Genomic DNA, 17,265 nt, shown 5'->3' on the forward strand with positions numbered 1-17,265 from the left:
ATTTAGACTAGATTCCAGGGAGAATAACAACAAAATTCTTGCAGTGGTCAGTGGAAGCTGAATTAAAGAAGAGGTTTCAGTCTGGGGCTTCCCTGTAGTGTTCATATATACATTCCAGCTCAAGTCTGTCTCATTTTCTGCTAAGTGGAATAAAACCAACTTCCTGACTTTGCTGTTACTTTGGATTAGGTGAACAGATCTGTTGCTACAGGCAATGCATACACAATTAGATCCATTCATTTTCCACACTGCTTAGAAAGGGCTGAGTCTTCTCCATGCTTTTTTTATTTAGTTCTAAGTAATTTGATTAAAGTATATAAACAAAACCAGCCATTTCTGTCCTATCCCCGTCCCAAAAAAACAAATCTAACAGGCATTCAAGGTATCAGTGTTCCTTCTGGTTTTGCATCACACCAGAATTTTTGCTAAAATGCAGTTTTCGTACTGAAGGGAATGGCTGGTAATTTACAAGATGTTATTAAATACATACAGAGACAAATGCAGTATATTTATTTTAGAACCCTTTGTTCTGCCAAGGTTAGTTTTTTAAAAATAGACATAGTCCATCAGGCTGAACACTCACAGACTTGTATTTAGGCTGCACTTTTTCTCATCCAAACATTTTTTTCCTGTTTTTCGTTTTACATTAACAACAGCAAAAGACCCTGAAGAATTCTAATTTATTTCTCTGGCTAATGATTTCCAGATTATTTCCTCTGCCATGTACTAGTCTATGCCAGTATATATTGCCACAATTTAGTGATTGCCTTAGTAATCTAATTAATTCATTTGCAATGCAGATCACAATTGATCTGGAATATATGTCTGCGGATTAAATAGTTCCATAAAAAAACACCCACTTAATAAAAAAAAGTCAGTAATTTCTACCAGACAATTTTATGTTCAGGTTAATATATAGTGGATAAGCTCAAATAATTATTAGACATATCACTAAGAAGACCAGGAAGGGAAGAGCCCATAACAACAAAATCAGTAGTTGAATATGAAGCTGTTTCATATAGCTAATTAAAACTAGTTAATCTTTTCAATGACACAATGGCATGCTTTCTGCTCATAAGTTAACAATACTCCAGGAAATCTGAACTAAAATGAATTATTCTTTGCTTGTTTGCTAGCTGGACAAAGATCAATAATACCTCAGGGCAAACACAGTCTACAGCCAATCTCTTTGTGTAATTCAAATTGAAAGGGAAAATCTGCCTAATGGCAAAAAAAGCACAAAGCAGCTCCTTAAAGGAAGGATTTGGGATGCAGTGTATGTACATTAAAAAAATCTATGCAGTATATGTGTGCATACAGTAAGATTGGCCTTAAAGTTTCCGTATCACCACTCACCTTCAAATTTCCTCAGTGTGTGCAGTAATCACTACATGGGCTTGCGCACTGGGTAAAGAAGACTGCAAATCCTGAGGCTTTACTCAGGCAGATGCCTAAACTTTTGCTTCCTTCGTCATTAATGCTGTTCAGTAATTTACTGCTATTCATCTGTCCTCAGGCAGCGGGAGCCAATAGGTGTAACTGCCTCCCAAAAGTGCTGGCCATAGTTTAGTGTCTTCCATCAGGCAGTAACTTGGAGCCCTTTGTGTAATTTGTTAACAAAAGCAACTGAAGAAATTTTTCAGGTTAATCACGTCACACTTTGAAGCTTTGTGGTTTTGCATTGCCTTTCATTTGCTATCTGGTGGGTGAGACCATTTAAAAACTCTATGTTCTAGTGGTTTTCAGAACAAAACCGATGCCTATTTTTCTCCCTGGCGTTGCCAGAAGTGTGGACATCATGCAGATGGACCAGAGATAGTAAAACGTCTTGAACAGTCCAAGATAAGGACAAATACTGGCTCTGTTGTGCAGGGTGTTGCTGGGAAAACAGCACTTACTTGCTTTAGACTGTAATTGATTCAGGTATCTATTCAAAGTAAACAAAATAACACCTCAAAGACAGATAATTTACCCTTGATGAGACTAACTGTGGAAGATTTCAAATAAGAAGGAAAATCTTGCTGAAACTTAGGAGAAAACATGAACTAAGGAGATTAAAAACTGGTTTGCAACCTTCATACTTAGGTTTGTTGCCATGTGAACAATCTCTTGATATTTCTTAGCACATTATAGAAGAAAGGAAATGGTTACAAAGTAAAAATGTTCTCTAGCTATGGACATTTTTGCTAGACAAATTAGAACGGTTGAAAGAAATTACAACATAATTTACATTTCAAAAATTGCTCTAAGATTTGATCCCTTTGGTATACGGGGCAGACACATGCATGTTTAACATTATATTAAAGAGTCTGGATGTATGGATTTACAACTGTTTCTAGTGAGTAGCATGATAAACTTCAGCCAAAGCTGAACTGCAGGAAGATAGATGTACAAGTCAGTGTGTGTTATCAGAGGAGCCATTTACAGCATAGAGACTTCTAGTAAATATAGCAGTGTGAAAGGTATTGGACAACAGATGCATAAAAATTATTATTCAGAGTTGTCTCAGTTTTCATAGTCCCCAGATTCATTTTCTTCCTCATCTTCATCGTCAGAATGGTCGTAATATTCCCCATATTCAACGCTGTAGCTTGCACTTCTACTGCCTTCAGTAAATGCAAATGCAGGAGATGAGCCTGCAAGACATAATTGGATCCAGATTAAATTAGTTGTGGATAGAAACAAAGAGGAAGGTAGGGGTATGGATCTGTACAGTAAGCTCAGTGTTTCTGAATCTTGTTAAACCCTGTTCGAAGGGGAGGGGTTTTATCCCATGTCTTGACTCATACGACTGAAGCTCACGATATATGAGCGGATTTCTATATCATTCACATTTTAGAAAATACATTTAGTTCCCAATACTGTCAATTTGTGAGTTCAGTCCTTCGCAGTTCGTCTGCACCTGAAAGTATGACCAGAGCCAGTAAAGCATTGAAAACCCCTTGGCAGAAGGAAGGTGAGTGACAAGCTAGACCAGTGACAAACCCCTCTAGACCAGGAGGCACATAGAAGACAATGCATTGTTATCCAGCATTTGCCCGGAAAGCCCGTTCTCCCTGGAGGAAGAAGGATGTTATTCTGCAGGACTTGGCCCAATGCAAAACAATAGTAAAGCTCTTTCTTACATACTTCCAAACACTCATTAAGGAGCAACAACTGTTTCCTTCCTAATTTTTGGAAAAGTAAACAACTAAGTAGAGCTGCCATGGTTCAAAGATTGTCAGCTACAGCAGCTGTTGTTCTGGGTGCAGTGTTCCTACTAACATCAAAGGACTTCTGAAGGATGAGGGAGAGTGGAATAACATGGATCAGCTGTGTGGCTGTAATCCACGCCATTCTGCTTTCTGGAAGGTGATTTAATTTGCAGCAAAATATGACAATACTAACCCAGTAAGGGAAAAAGTAAAAGAAAAGCACACAAATGAGTTAAAATATGGACATCTTTAAGTGTAGCTAGTAGGTCAAGAGAGGTTCTCCTCCCTCTGTTCTCTGCCCTGGTGAGACTCCCTCTGGAATATTGTGTCCAGTTCTGGGCCTCTGAGTTCAAGAAAGACCTCAGGGAACTGCTTGAAAGAGTCCAGTGCAGAGCCGTAAAGATGATGAAGGGAGTGGAACATCTTTCTTATGAGGAAGGGCTGAGGGAGTTGGGTCCTTGTAGCTTGGAGAAGAGGAGACTGTGGGGTGACCACATTCATGTTTATAAAGATGTGAAGGGCAGTGTCAGGAGAATGGAGCCAGGCCCTGCTCAATGATGTCCAATAATAGGACAAGGGGCCAGGGGTGCAAGCTGGAGCAGAGGAGGTTCCACATGAACACAAGGAAAAACTTCATTGTGAGGGTGACAGAACCCTGGGATAGGCTGCCCAGAGAGGTTATGGAGTCTCCTTGTCTGGAGACATTCAAAACCTGCCTGGATGTATTCCTGTGTGATGTACCCTAGGTGATCCTGCTCTGGCAGGGTTGTTGGACTGGATCTTTCGAAGTCCCTTCCAACCTTTAACATTCTGTGATTCAGTGATACCTTTTATTTGCATTCTGACAAACCTATCCTTTCCAGCCTGTTTATATGCATTTTTATATTATTTACATCCCAATTAAAAAAATCAAATACCGTCAATGACTTTCAGTCTTGCAGAGGCATATGTTGCACCATGCTTGTTTTTGGTGTGGCAGATATAAACACCTTCATCTGATTTTTTGAGGCCTTGAATCTGCAGCCATCCTGTCACACCGTACTTCTGAGGCCCACCTCTTGACTTTGAGAAGAGAAAAAAATAGTTGAAATTAAGTAACTAGGAGACACCATGCTATTTGTCAAAATAACTGTGGATGGATTAAACATTGTTCCAGCCTTTCCTTTTTGTTTACTGGTGTCATACTTCAAATCTGTTTGTTTCTGCTGTCCTGTGTTCTGACTTCTTACTGTGCAGTGCCTGTTAGTTCATGCTTTCCCATCTCTGCTCTTTAAACTTCATTGCCCTTCATAGAACTCTGTTCCTTCTCCCACCTCTTGTCCTAGCATCACTTTTTGCTGCTGCTTCAAAGCATTGCCAGCTGTTCTCAAGATCAGACATTTCTTCAGGATGAGAGTGGCAGGTGTGTCTGGGTGAGTTGTTGGGGGCTGAAGAGCCTGACCAAGCTCAGCACCCACCCTTGGAGACATTCAAGATCAGACTTGATGTGGCCCTCGGCAGCCTGATCTAGTTGGTGTCCCTGCTGACTGAAGAAGGGTTGGACAAGATGACCTTTGAGGGTCCCTCACAACCCAATGCAATCTGTGAGTCTGTTTTAATAGATTGGCATGACACCTCATGATAATCAGTCTCAACTGACTTGACCTAAAGCCTCTTGAAGGGCTGAGCTTTCTTTTCCAAACAAATAACACAAATCCATTAACAGATGTTAACAGAGATACTGAATCTGTTGATGAGATGGGTTAGCAACCATGGGTGACCAGCCTTGACATGGCTCTTTGCACCATTGTTTCTGAGCAACTTTTAAGTCCACTAATCCCACTTGTGTTCATGCTCCCTCTGGAAACATTTATAAATAACTTAGACTCTTAGTACTTTTTGGAACTTTAAGTAGCTTTTTCAGTGCTTTTCCTGTCTGCCTTCGTGTTCATGTTGTGTGTCATGTCCATTGGATCTTATGGCTTCTGAGTTGTGTATCCAGAAAGCTGGATCTGCCATGCAGTTCTTTCCACAGCCTCTGTCTGTGGGAGAAGGTCTGCAGATGCAGGCTTCAGCCTTGCTGCAGTCAGCCCCCACATCTGGCTCTGTTAGATCGTTCCCCCAGAACGTTATTTCTGTTTCAAACAGTTAGCATTCTGAGTGATTTAATTTTAGCTAAAACGTTCAGGCTATTTCTAGATTTGCCTGAAGCCTATACTAATGCTGCTCTACTCTCCCCCTCAGATTAAAACACAGTGTCCTCCATAAAACAAGTTTCTGTGCTTTACTTTTGAACACCTCAGGGACCGAACCCAAATGGCAGGACTCCAGAAACAGCAGCTTGCAAAGGAGAAGTTTAGATACCTGCCAGAATTGTGCTTCTGCATCAAGAGCAGAAAAAGCATTGCCAACAGCCATCTTTTCCCAGAATGTGCCTTCTTTTAGGTAGCAGCCAAACCAGTTCCATTTACATGCTCATTGAGTTTTTCAAGATTCTTACTGCATAAAGAGAATCTTCCATCTTTTATTTCCCTGAAGAGGGCCAGATGGGTACCATGGCTACTTGGACTGCCAAAGCAATGATCCTTGTGCTAACTGAAATCATCATTCTTTAGGTAGCCAGTGAAACCCCTTTGATTATCTATTTATTGCAACACTGTTCTGTAGGAGGAATTGATTAATCCCCCTGCCTCCTCCCAAACCAAATGGCATGGAAAACTCAAATTTTACCTGTACAGAGATGTGGGCATCGTCTCCTGGCAGGAAAATTTTATTCCCCTTTTTTTTCCATTCCAGCTGTGGCATAGGATAGGCTGAGACCTCACAGCTGAAAATGACATCATTGCCTGTGAAATTCTGGGCATCCTGAGGTGGCACTGAAATAACAGGAGCTGCAAAGAACCAACAGAGCACTGCTTTAGAAGAGAACGACCAAAGACCAACACAAGCACAACAGCATGTCATACTAATTCCTGCTTTGCATGGGAAAACTAGTTTGCCTTTTGCCATCTCACAGATTCTGAAGAGCCGCATGACTCCAGGCAGCTTTTAAAGTTCAGAACACCTTGCATCCCATTAAAGGCTGAACAGGCTCTTTATAAATTCTACTTTTGAAGGATCTACCTGTCCCTCTCCCTGTGCAGTATAGTGAGGCTTCAGCTGAAATGGAAAGTTTAATTTGTGGCCGATTAGCCGTGGACTAGACTCAAGGCCCCCAGTTGAGCAGCCAGTACTTGTCTGGACCTTTAGAGGAAAGCACTCAAAATTCTGCAGCAGACAGTCACAGAGTGGCTTGGTTGTGTATGGTCATTCTTAATTTCTGTTACATTTTGGTCAGCTTGAAAGCTGAGATTGCTTGCTTGTCAGAATTGTGTTTTCTGAGGACATCATTGCCTGGAATCTTGTCCTCCTCTCTTACCCATGGAACTCTTGGCAGCAGATTCCAGAATAGCAGCATTAACACATTTTGTATTTATCCTCAATAACAGCAATATCAGTTTCATCTGATGTTTTTGGTATGAGGTGAGTAATGAAAGTGATGGAAATCCACTTATTTTTATAATGGTTTATGTTATGATTTCCAGTTACTTGTTTCCTATTGTTCTCTTACCCTCATTCCCCTCTACTGTTTATTTATTGCCTTTGAATTATCCTTTTCCCACTTTCTCTCAAAGAAAAAGCTGATGCTAACCACGAGAGGGAGCTAGTTCAGGGCTTTGGAAACACTGACAAAAATAAACTAGCACCTGATGCGTTCAGACGTGATGTAAATATATTTTCCTCTATTTTAACAGAAAACTGAAGCAATGATGTGTGATATTAAAAGACATTTACAAACTTAATTTTCAAGTCTTCAGCCAAATTATCCTGTGCCTATCTGTGTGAACTTGTTTTGCATTAACTGTGTCCTTAGAAACAGACCTTTACTGTTAGGATAAGCTGTGATTTTGATTCCTCAAGTGGGTACATTTTTCTTGAAAGCTTTGGAAAGCTTTCTGATGTCTCACTGTCCACAGATAAGTGTGCAGTAGTTGCTCCTTTCCTTTTACAGTCCCAGTTATGAATTCTCCTCATGTTTCACAGAAGACAGAAGCCAGGAGCCAAGAAGAATCAAAATACTGCTTCACCTTTCACAATCAAAAGTAACTCAATATCACTTCAGACTAATGAATTAGATAATATTTTTTCCCTTTAAATAATTTTTGCTAATCTATATGTGATTTGAGGAAAACAGTAGAAAAATTCATAGCTTCTGTATTTATTTTTCTATTTTACTCCAAAATGTACATTTAAAACAATGTGACATAGCTTAAATATAAAGAGAATCACTACTAGATTGTTCTGTTACTTCCTTAAATCATCAACAAGAGAGGTCTGAATGGGAACAGGGGTGGATTAAGTGTGGAGAATCTGTATATAATCGATGTACTTAGTAACCTTGGTAAATTATTAGATAAACTGATCAAAACTAGCTTTCAGAAAATAAAAGCTTTTTCAATGCTCCTTTAGGGAGACAGGCCTTTATCTTCGGTTTTTTTTCTGGTGCTAGATGAAAGATAAAAGGCTATGCTCTTCTGATGAAAGGAGTTTATTGTTACTTATTTATTCATTGGGTGCTGTATACAATTAATCCATTTGGCATCAATAGGAAACAGCAGATGCTTTGAAGGAGAAATAACAAAACAAAGTACTTTGAGCTGAGTGAAGGTTATATTTATAGCTTGGGACCAAAACCCCACAGTGTTCACTGTTTGTTTCTCATGCAAATTGGAGTCAGCAGAAAGCGAGTGCCGCAGTGAGGTTGCTGCTCTTAGAGCCAGACTCCCTGTTGCTTTTATCAGCAGTTGCAGCCATGAAAACCAGTCTAAATCATGGTGCACATTCACATGCACACTGGGCTGCTTCAGATAGCTGCTGTGGCACAGAGGGGGCTTACTTGCAAACTCTTACGGGGACTGAGGCATGGCAGAATCTCTATGCCCTGCTGCTTGGTGAAATGTATGGGCTCCTTCCAGGGTCTAAATCACTATCTGCAAAACCAGCATGGTCAGCTGCTGCTCAGAGAGGCTGAGAAAAGGGGCAATTTTGCTCCCCTTCCCTGTGAGCCCAGCACCCACCTCAGGTTCTAGTGCTCTGCTGCAGCTGGGTGCATATACCAGCTGGGTACTTTCCTCAGCAAGAGCCAAGGAGACAGGCCCCCATTTTTCTTAACTAAACTTTGTACAGCACTGACATGGCTGTGAACTTTCCCCCCAGGCTTCTGTGCAATCCAGTGCGCTGAGCCATCCTAGGAAGTGTCTCTGCATTTCTGGAGAGAGGGTCCAGCCTTGCTGGGGACGCAAGGAAGCTGTGTGGATGCACTGGGGGTGAAGATTTCATGCTGAGCAGCTGAGCTCATTCCTTCTGCACACCTCAGGGATGCTGCAAGGCCTTGTGGATGTCAACATCAGCAATTAAAAGTGGTAGTACTTCCAAATCAGAGCTCTTTGTACGTGGCCTGTTGTGTTTAATTAATTAGCTCAGACCATTGCTTTAAGCCTGTGTTCCTGAATATCTCTGCTGCAAAGTTACCAGCAGGTGCTACTAGAGCAGCACTTGTAACTGCAGTCTTCCCAAAGGGCTTGGGCTGCAAGACCTAGTGCTGTTTAATGTCAGATTAAACAGCTACCTGAGGGCTGACAGGCTTTCAGTCGTGCTGTGGGCTGCTACACATTGAGTTTCCTGAGTCTCTCTTTACTGACAAGCCTCATTTCCCAGGTTAATACCCTAATGGCAAATAAGGGATTCTTTAATGGATCTTTCTCTTGCAGCTGTTCAGCCTAGAAAAAAGAAGGCTCTGGGGAGACTTTATAGCAGCCTGAAGGGGCTACAGGAGAGCTGGGGAGGGACTTTTTACAAGGTCTTGTAGTGATAGGATAAGAAGGAATGGATTAAACTGGAAGAGGGGAGATCAAGACTGGAGATTAGGAAGAAATTATTTATAGTGAGAATGAAGAGACACTAGAACAGTTTGCCCAGGGAGGCTGTGAATGACCTCTCACTGGAAGTGTTCAAGGCCAGGCTGGATGAGGCCTTGAGCTACTTGTTCTAGTGGAAGATGTCCCAGTTCATGGCATGGAGGTTGGAACTAGATGACCTTTAAGGTCCCTTCTGACCTAAACCATTCTATGAATCTATGAACTACAGAAAGAAGAAAGAAGGCTGGTATTAGCTGTTCATCACGTTTCCTTTTAAGTATTCAATACCTTGTGTTCATTCAGCAGGAAAGTAGAGCGTGCAGTCTGAAATGGAGGCAGCAGAGGTGAGGAGTGAGTGAAAAGTACCTGAGTTACTCTCATACGTGGGCCTTTGCTAGAGATGCAATTTCAGATTCTCACAACTGTGACCCATTTGTGGCCCAGAGAACACTTACTTCATTTGAGAAAAGATTTCATTAACTTAAAAAACCCCACAAAGCTTCTCATTCAGAAAACAAAAGCCTGTTCACTTTTCCATTTTCACTTTGTGTTCATGTGACTGAAATGCAAGGTGCTCAGGAGTAAAGCTTTGTAATGCTGTGAACATGAATGAGAAGAGCACACAAGCAGGATTCCCCTGTACAAACCAGCTGAGAACCATTCCCCAGAAAACTGTTCATGCAACCTGAGTGTCCTTAGGGAAATTGTTCTTGTTGGATTTTGGTTTAATATTTAGATATCTCTTTCATGGGTTAGCTAAATTTTATGATAGACTTCTTTGTGAACAGAGCAGACCTGTTAATTAAGCCTTGTCCTCTTCTCTTGCCTCTGCTTCACTGCTTACCATATATGCAGACAGATGGACAGGCACATGCACACACATCTATATACGTGTGTACATCCACAGATATATGACTGAGATCTGCCTTGCTGTCACCACTTTAATATCAGCTCAGCCCTCATACAATAATAGTTATTTGCCCAGACTACCCTTACCTTTCCCCAGTACACATACAATTGTAGAAAATACCTTGTTCTCTGCTGATTCAGAGTAGAGCCAGTCTGTAGATCTATGGCTTATTAGTCACCATGTGATGTAATCCACCAGTCTAATATAGAGGCTTAGAACATACAAGATCAAGTACCGGCTGCTGAACGATGTTTAACGCAAAGTATATTAGAACAGAAAAATGGTAATCATAACAAAAATGCAGCATTAGTTCAATGAAGTTAGACTAAAGCATCTGGTGACACATCTGAAAATAAGACTCAGATCTTTCTCCAGTTTGGAGGTTACCTGATTCACATGGTCCTTTATGCTTCATGCTGACATTCCTCTTCTCAGCATAAGCCTTGCTGAATTGACAGATGTTCTCATAGGTTTTCCCATCAGATCCACAGATGCTGTCTTGATACTTGCACACACACTGGGGTTCAGGGACTTCTCCAAACTTTGCTTCATCGGCGTCCAGCTTGCACTCAAGGTTGTCTCCACACTGTCCATAAAAATGATTGCCCTGGTCCAAGTCACAGATCTGACCTTCCACGTTTCCACACTCAGAACAGCAGCCGCAGCGGTCCAGTACAGTCCCAGCCAGGCAGTCTTTAGGCTCAGAGCAAAGTGCCAAATCACATTTTCCACAACTCTCTCCTTCTTTTAACAGCCTCCACCACCCTCGGTGGTACAAGGCAGGGAAACTCTGAGAAACCTGCACCAGTGCTACCAGCACTGCTGTGACCATCGGGTGCTTCATCTTGAGAATGTAATGAACAAGCAGAAAAGGTCCTTGGAGTAAAGCCAGGAGGGGGAAAAAAGAAAATGAAAAAAAAAAAAAAGAGTGAGCTAGTGAGAGGAAAACATCACAATCCTTTTTTGTTTTAGAACAGAAATTCTGCTGCAAACACAGTCTTTAAGAAGAAATTAGCATCAAATTCCTAATCTGGAACTGATAATAAAAACACACACATACCCACTGGCTTTTCTCTGCTGCAGTTTGGAATGTGAGTATTGCCTGCACAGAAACCAAACTGCCCCTTCTGACAGCTCAGTTGAAGCTCTCTGAAAAGCTCTTTGCTCAGTGTCTCCTTCAGCCAAATTTGCAAAGCAGTGTTCTACCGCAACATTATATCGCATCTATTGTGGAAACAGGAAAAGAGTAAATTAGTACAAAATGAAGAAATTAATTGCTATGAACTGCCACCCCACCCCCATCCTCATCAGCTGAAAGAGACAGGCACAGAAAGATAAACATCGGTACAAAGTAGGACCAGAGATAGCAGCACCCTAGAGCTGAGCCAGTGCTCTAGAGACTGAGTAAGGTTTAACACCACATTCCTTCCATTAATGATCACAGTTAGGGGCTTCCAAATGAACAATTTACTTACAGGTTCTGTACAAGCAAGGGACAATCCAAGACGACTGGAACTGACTTTTAAACTCCTGGATTTAAGATGAGATGTGCCTAGACCCATTAAAGAATTCATTGTTGTCTCTAGGTTCAGCTTCTTTTCAGTGTTTATGGATGTCTGTGGTTTGCAATCCAAAATAACATGATGCACATTTGGCTGTAAGAACAAAGTGCAAGAGGTTTAGAACATAAACATGAGCAAGCCACCACAGCATCCTTGGCCACCCCAAAAGGAGGTTTTGCTGAAGTATCCATCATCACTCATCTTTTAATTTCTGCCCTCGCTTCTTAAGTTACACTGTGAGTTATGAAGATGGAGGAAAGAGGTAGCTATGATTTCTTTTTCTGCTTTTTTTGTGCATAAATCCCTGCCATTTCTGGGAGATGGGTTTGCAGGGTCATTTCTCACCAGGTGTTTTGCTTTTCCTTGTACATCTCAGGATTTAAACATGCTCCCTCATCCTATGTCATACCAGAAAACTCCTGTGCCTTGCAGTACTAAGATTTCTTGTCTATAGACCACAGGCAGCTGTGACCTCTATTCAAACCATGTGCAGCTCAGCAGGAATGCATCTGACTGTCTGCTGGAGGTAGAACTGAAGCATGATGGACTTAGAGACCCTGCAATTACAGCTCAATAGCATGGGTCAAGGATCACCACTCCCTACAAATGAAACATCTTTGTGTGCCAGCTTAAAATAACTGCTGGCATCATATTTTCAAGGCATACATTTGAGACACTGTTAGCAAGATTAAATAAAAGACAAATCATGCTTGTGCCTACTTGTCCTGAAACCATTCATGGTGCTTAGCTGCTTACCTAAGCTCAGTGAAGGATGCATTTTTGTTGTACCAACCTTACATCCTGGGATCACATCCATATAGACAAATCTTCTGGAGATGTATGTTTACTTTCCATCCCAGCCATCTTTACTTTACATCCCAGCTTTTCCCAAGTTCAGCCTCATACCTTCTGCATCAACTGAGATTACCTCTTGCTTTAAATGAGGTGGCAGGCTGCTTGGAAAGCACTTCCTCTCCCAAGTTGCATATCATGCAATTGGTTTGCATTATGTTGTCAGAGCACCTCTTTTAGCCAGCCAGGAGAGACCTACAGGGCTTAGTTCCACATGCTGGCTGGGTTAATTCATACTCTGTAAAGCCTGGTTTTGCTTTCAACATAGAATCAGACTGTAAAGGAGTAAATTACGTGTGTATTTGATGCTTTTAACGTTGAGAGCTGGATCACAAGTAACCACTGAATTTAATGGGAAATTGATTTCTTGTCCCACCTTTTTATTCTGTTTAATGTGTTTTATTTCACACTTCCTCATCAAATTCTAATTGGACATTTAGTTTTGCATTACAGGGTGTACTCATCAGTGTCTTTATTATTTGTACCTGCAGCTGTAAAGGACAAGGATTTTCTGGGCTCATATAAATTTTAAAAAAAAAAAAAAAAAAAAAAAGGCTTACATGAGGAAACCATATGTACAAAGTGGAGCCAAAGCAGGGAAGGGTTGCTCTGCCCCTTCTAAGGCTGAGCTTTGCTTGTTGTCTTCCAGGAAATATGCAACTTAAGGGTTGTAAAACAGAAGTACATGAGAAAGTACCTCCTCTGTCCTTGTACTGAGGAAACTTGAGGGGAGCTTTCTACCATCATCTATGAAAGAATATTTTGGTGAATCATTTCTTTAGCAGGCAGGTTGAACAGCATTAGTGCACCTCAGTCTCAGCAGGCAGGCTGATGCTGGCTATGCAGCAATTTCTAAGGCTATTTTTTGCTATTTCCATATGGTGTGATCAGCACAAGGAGTTCTATCACCATTTCCTGGAAGGGGGAGTACCCAAGTTGGATGATGGGCAGCAAGGGGATGTGATCTCTTCTCCCAAGTAACTATAGGACAAGAAAAAATGGGTTTAAGTTGTGCCAGAGGAGGTTTAGATTGGATATTAGGAATATCTTCTTTACTGAGAGAGTGGTGAGGCATTGGAACAGGCTACCCAGGGAGGTGGTGGAGTCACCATCCCTGGAGGCATTCAAGAAGCCTGTAGGCGTGGTGCTTCAGTGTATATAGTTTAGTGATCATGGTAGTTGGGTTACAGTTAGACTTGATGATCTTAAAAGTCTTTTACAACCTTAATGATTATATGAGTCTATAAAAATGGCCTGGCACTTCCTGTAGCCTCAGACTGCATCTTCCACCAGGACATGGATGTCTTGTGCAGTAATTCCTGTAAGTGAATTGTTAAGGAAATTGTATTCATTTCCTGCCTTCTTCTTGGGGCCCACTGTTATGCTAAGATGCTGACTTGTACTTCATGGTTCTGCTTTGCATGGTAATGGATAAGGTACATGGCTGATGCAATTTGAAATTCTATTGCTAGCGATTCCTGAGGTGCTGCTCCTTCAGACAAGACATGGTTCAACTCTTTGTTTTGTTTTTGTCTCTGTGGATATGCATTTTACATGAGTAAAAGTTTCTGAACCTGGCTCTTCATGGACATACAGATCTGGTTCTTAAACAGACAGGCACAGAAGCCCTGTAAGGCAAAACACAAAAAAATTCAAAGTATCCCTTCTGCCTTCTATTTCCTGCATTGGTTCCTCTGCTTGAATAGGTGAAGTCAAGTTTAGAAGCTATAGCTTCTGTCTCTTAGGTTCTATTAAGTACCTGGTCCTAAGAGTCCTTTAAGGGGAGTAAATCTGGGCTGATTCAAGGTGTTTCCATCCAAGAAACATGATATTTGCATTATGTGCACAAAAGAGGCATTAAAGACAGTTACTGGATAGCCTGTTGTACTGGGTGATAGCAGACTGCAGGTGGCTGTGCCTGTTTGGTATATGCTTTACCCGATACTGTACCAGTCTCCTAGGATGAATTTTCCCCTCACAGTATCTAGAACTGAGCTTCAGTTGAGGTGCTCAGCTGACCTGAAAACAGTATTTGATTTTGAAGAAACAAGAGGCAAGCAGTGGAGACTAATGACAGATGAGGCAAAAATGGTTGGGTGCCATTTGTGGGTTCCTGAAGGAACTGCTGGCTGGCAGTGATAAGGTACTGGCAGTCCTGGGACCTCCAAACATTGCCTTTTCTGGTGCCAGTCCTATCTGCTGACACATTGCTTTCATGAATCTCATCATTAGTGCTGTTAGCACGAGGTATAAGTTAATTCTACTGTAACGTGATTATTAAAACCATTAATCAACGGCAGGAGATCCGTAATTAACTTATTCTCGAGCATCAAGTAAATGATTCTGCTGTGAGCTTTAAGAAAGCAATTGTTCACTAATATGCAAAATACAGTGGGGCTATTAGACTGTAAGGCTCTGTAACTGTGTAATTAAATTATAAATTTTGCATATTTTAATAACATATATTTTAATTATTTTGTTTGTAAAGTTAAAATGGAGGCTCATTAATTTGGGCTTTTTTTTTTTTTTTTTTTAAGGTGTTACACATAATTGTCTGTCTCCTGCCTGTAAGTTGGCTGTTTTTATGTGAGGATCTGGTTGGGCTTTTGGTGACTCAGCTTGGACCTGCCTCCAGCATTGGCGACTATAGATTTCTCCTGTTTCACCTTTCATCATCATCTTTGTTGGTGGCTGTAGGCATTCTGATTTTAACTTGCAAAGACAAAAGAGAAGGGCCTGCTAGCACTGTGCTAGCCCTGAGTACTTGGGTTAGGATCCACATAGGCTTACTGGTTCCTTTTCACACAAATCAGTCTAAAAATCTTTTCACAAGCTAGTATTTCCTTCCAAGGGACCAGGTATTTCAAAAGTTCTTTTCAAGCATGCTTCACATCTCTGCTATTTTTAAGTAGCCCAGATTTCTGAAAGCTTTGTAGTTTTACTCAGAAACACCTGAGCCTCCTGTCCCATAACAGGGAGGAGATTCTGGAAACAGTTTGGGAGTCAGCAGTAGGTAATAAAATGTTTCTATAAAATGATTCTTTTGACAGGTGAGAGTTATAGTGAGGAGACTTCCACAGAAAGTATCACAGGAACATTTCCCCCATGTATCCTGCCTGCATTTTTAGCCTGGCACATCTTAGTTCATAGAATCACAGAATCATAGATTCATAGAATGTTTTGGGTTGGAAGGGACCCGAAGGATCATCTAAATCCAACCCCCTTGCCATGGGCAGGGACACCTTCCACTAGCCCAGGTTGCTCAAGGCCTCATCCAACCTGGCCTTGAACACCTCCAGGGAGGGGGCATCCACAACCTCCCTGGGCAACCTGTTCCAGTGTCTCACTACCCTCATTGTAAAGAATTTCTTTGTAATATCCAATCTAAATCTGCCCTCCTGAAGCTTAAGTCACTCATTTTAACCTTTCTTTATACATGTTAATCAAAGCATCATTTTGCTGCTTCTTGAGGGAGGGAGCGTGTTTGTCTGCTTTCTGCCTTGATTTTAGAAAGGTGATGGAAACGCATGCTCACATTTTGCACAGACAACAGTATTTTCAGGTGTTCTGTTTTACCGCAGCAGATGCTGCAGAGTGAAACAATTTGTGTGTCAATGGCAGTTTCTGTCTACATCAACAGTACTGTTGTCAGGTACAGCAGGGCTTCAAAGACAATGGAGCTTGGGGAAAACACATCAAACCTTGCCACATAAAACCAGACAAAAAATCAAGAGCACAAGAAAGTGTGTCTTGCATATGCTTCCAGCTTCTAGCAACAGAACAGAAACAGAGCAATGGGCACAAAGGGGTGGGAAATATGGGTAAGGCCCTGGGGTCCCCAGCCTGTTCCCAGGGCTGTGGGTGGCATCCACTTACTGTATCAGCAAGGGATGGATGGTGTGAGTGTGAGAGTAGCTAACAATGTCTGTGTACCCCTTGCTATTCTCAGCTCCTCATGGCTGGCCTGGGTCTTACTGCACTCTCACAACAAACATGCTCTAAGCATTTAGAGAGGGGCTGGAAGGAAAAAAAAAAAAGAAGCAGCCACAAAACCCAGACCATAATAACCCAAACCAAAACCTCCAAACCAACATGGCTCTGGGTCTGCCAGTGTTTTTGAGGTGCTTCCACCTAACAGACTGAAAAGTGATGCTAGCTCTGATTAGTGACTACAGAGAGCCAAGTGTTCTTATGTGTATCCGCCCATTTCCTGTCAAAGAGAGGGACAGGAGGTGGACAAGAGGCAGAGGGTAGGTTTGCACCTGAACATGACACTGGTGGTGCTACTAATTGCCTATATCAGCAAAGGTCTTGGAAAGAGCAAACCACAGTGATTCCTAGGAAAGCCAAACAGAGAGAGAAAGACCTCTGAAACTTGCAGATTGAATATAGAGTCATTTTTCCTGGCAACCTTGATGTTGATGGATAGGACAGTTTGCCTTGTCCAGTTTATAGAAGAGCAACTGATATAAAATGACTTTATAGCTGGATATTTATGAGAAGTTTCATTTCAAATAATACAGTTTTTGCCTCTGGCAGTGTGCTGTGGTTTAGCCCTGTTATTACTGGGAACTAAATCTTTAGGTTATTCTAACTGTAACTGCAGGGCCCGTTTGATCTACCCAGCAGAGTTAATATTTTCCAAACCAATGGAAACTTTATAATGGAAAGTCTCATTAGCAAAAACTACCTATCCCAGAAAGCAGCCAGGAAACCAGGCAGTGAGAGGGAACTTGGGGGGATTTTCCTTTGGCTTCACTTGCTTTCTGTCACACAGCAACACTGAAGGAAGTAGTGTTGCCAATACAGTG

General features: G+C 41.6%; 1 protein-coding gene across 1 annotated transcript; it reads right to left on the reverse strand.

Moving 5' to 3' along the window:
• Positions 1–2,505: 2,505 nt before the first annotated feature.
• Positions 2,506–10,884, reverse strand: LOC128973097 (kazal-type serine protease inhibitor domain-containing protein 1-like). The gene is made up of 4 exons (XM_054389293.1): positions 10,428–10,884; positions 5,904–6,064; positions 4,112–4,256; positions 2,506–2,636 (listed from the first exon to the last, which is right to left on the reverse strand). Exons 1-4 carry the CDS (start codon positions 10,882–10,884, stop codon positions 2,506–2,508), a joined length of 894 nt encoding a protein of 297 aa, XP_054245268.1.
• Positions 10,885–17,265: the final 6,381 nt, after the last annotated feature.

The sequence above is a fragment of the Indicator indicator genome, chromosome 18 (assembly GCF_027791375.1).
Source record: "Indicator indicator isolate 239-I01 chromosome 18, UM_Iind_1.1, whole genome shotgun sequence".
NCBI lineage: Eukaryota > Metazoa > Chordata > Aves > Piciformes > Indicatoridae > Indicator > Indicator indicator.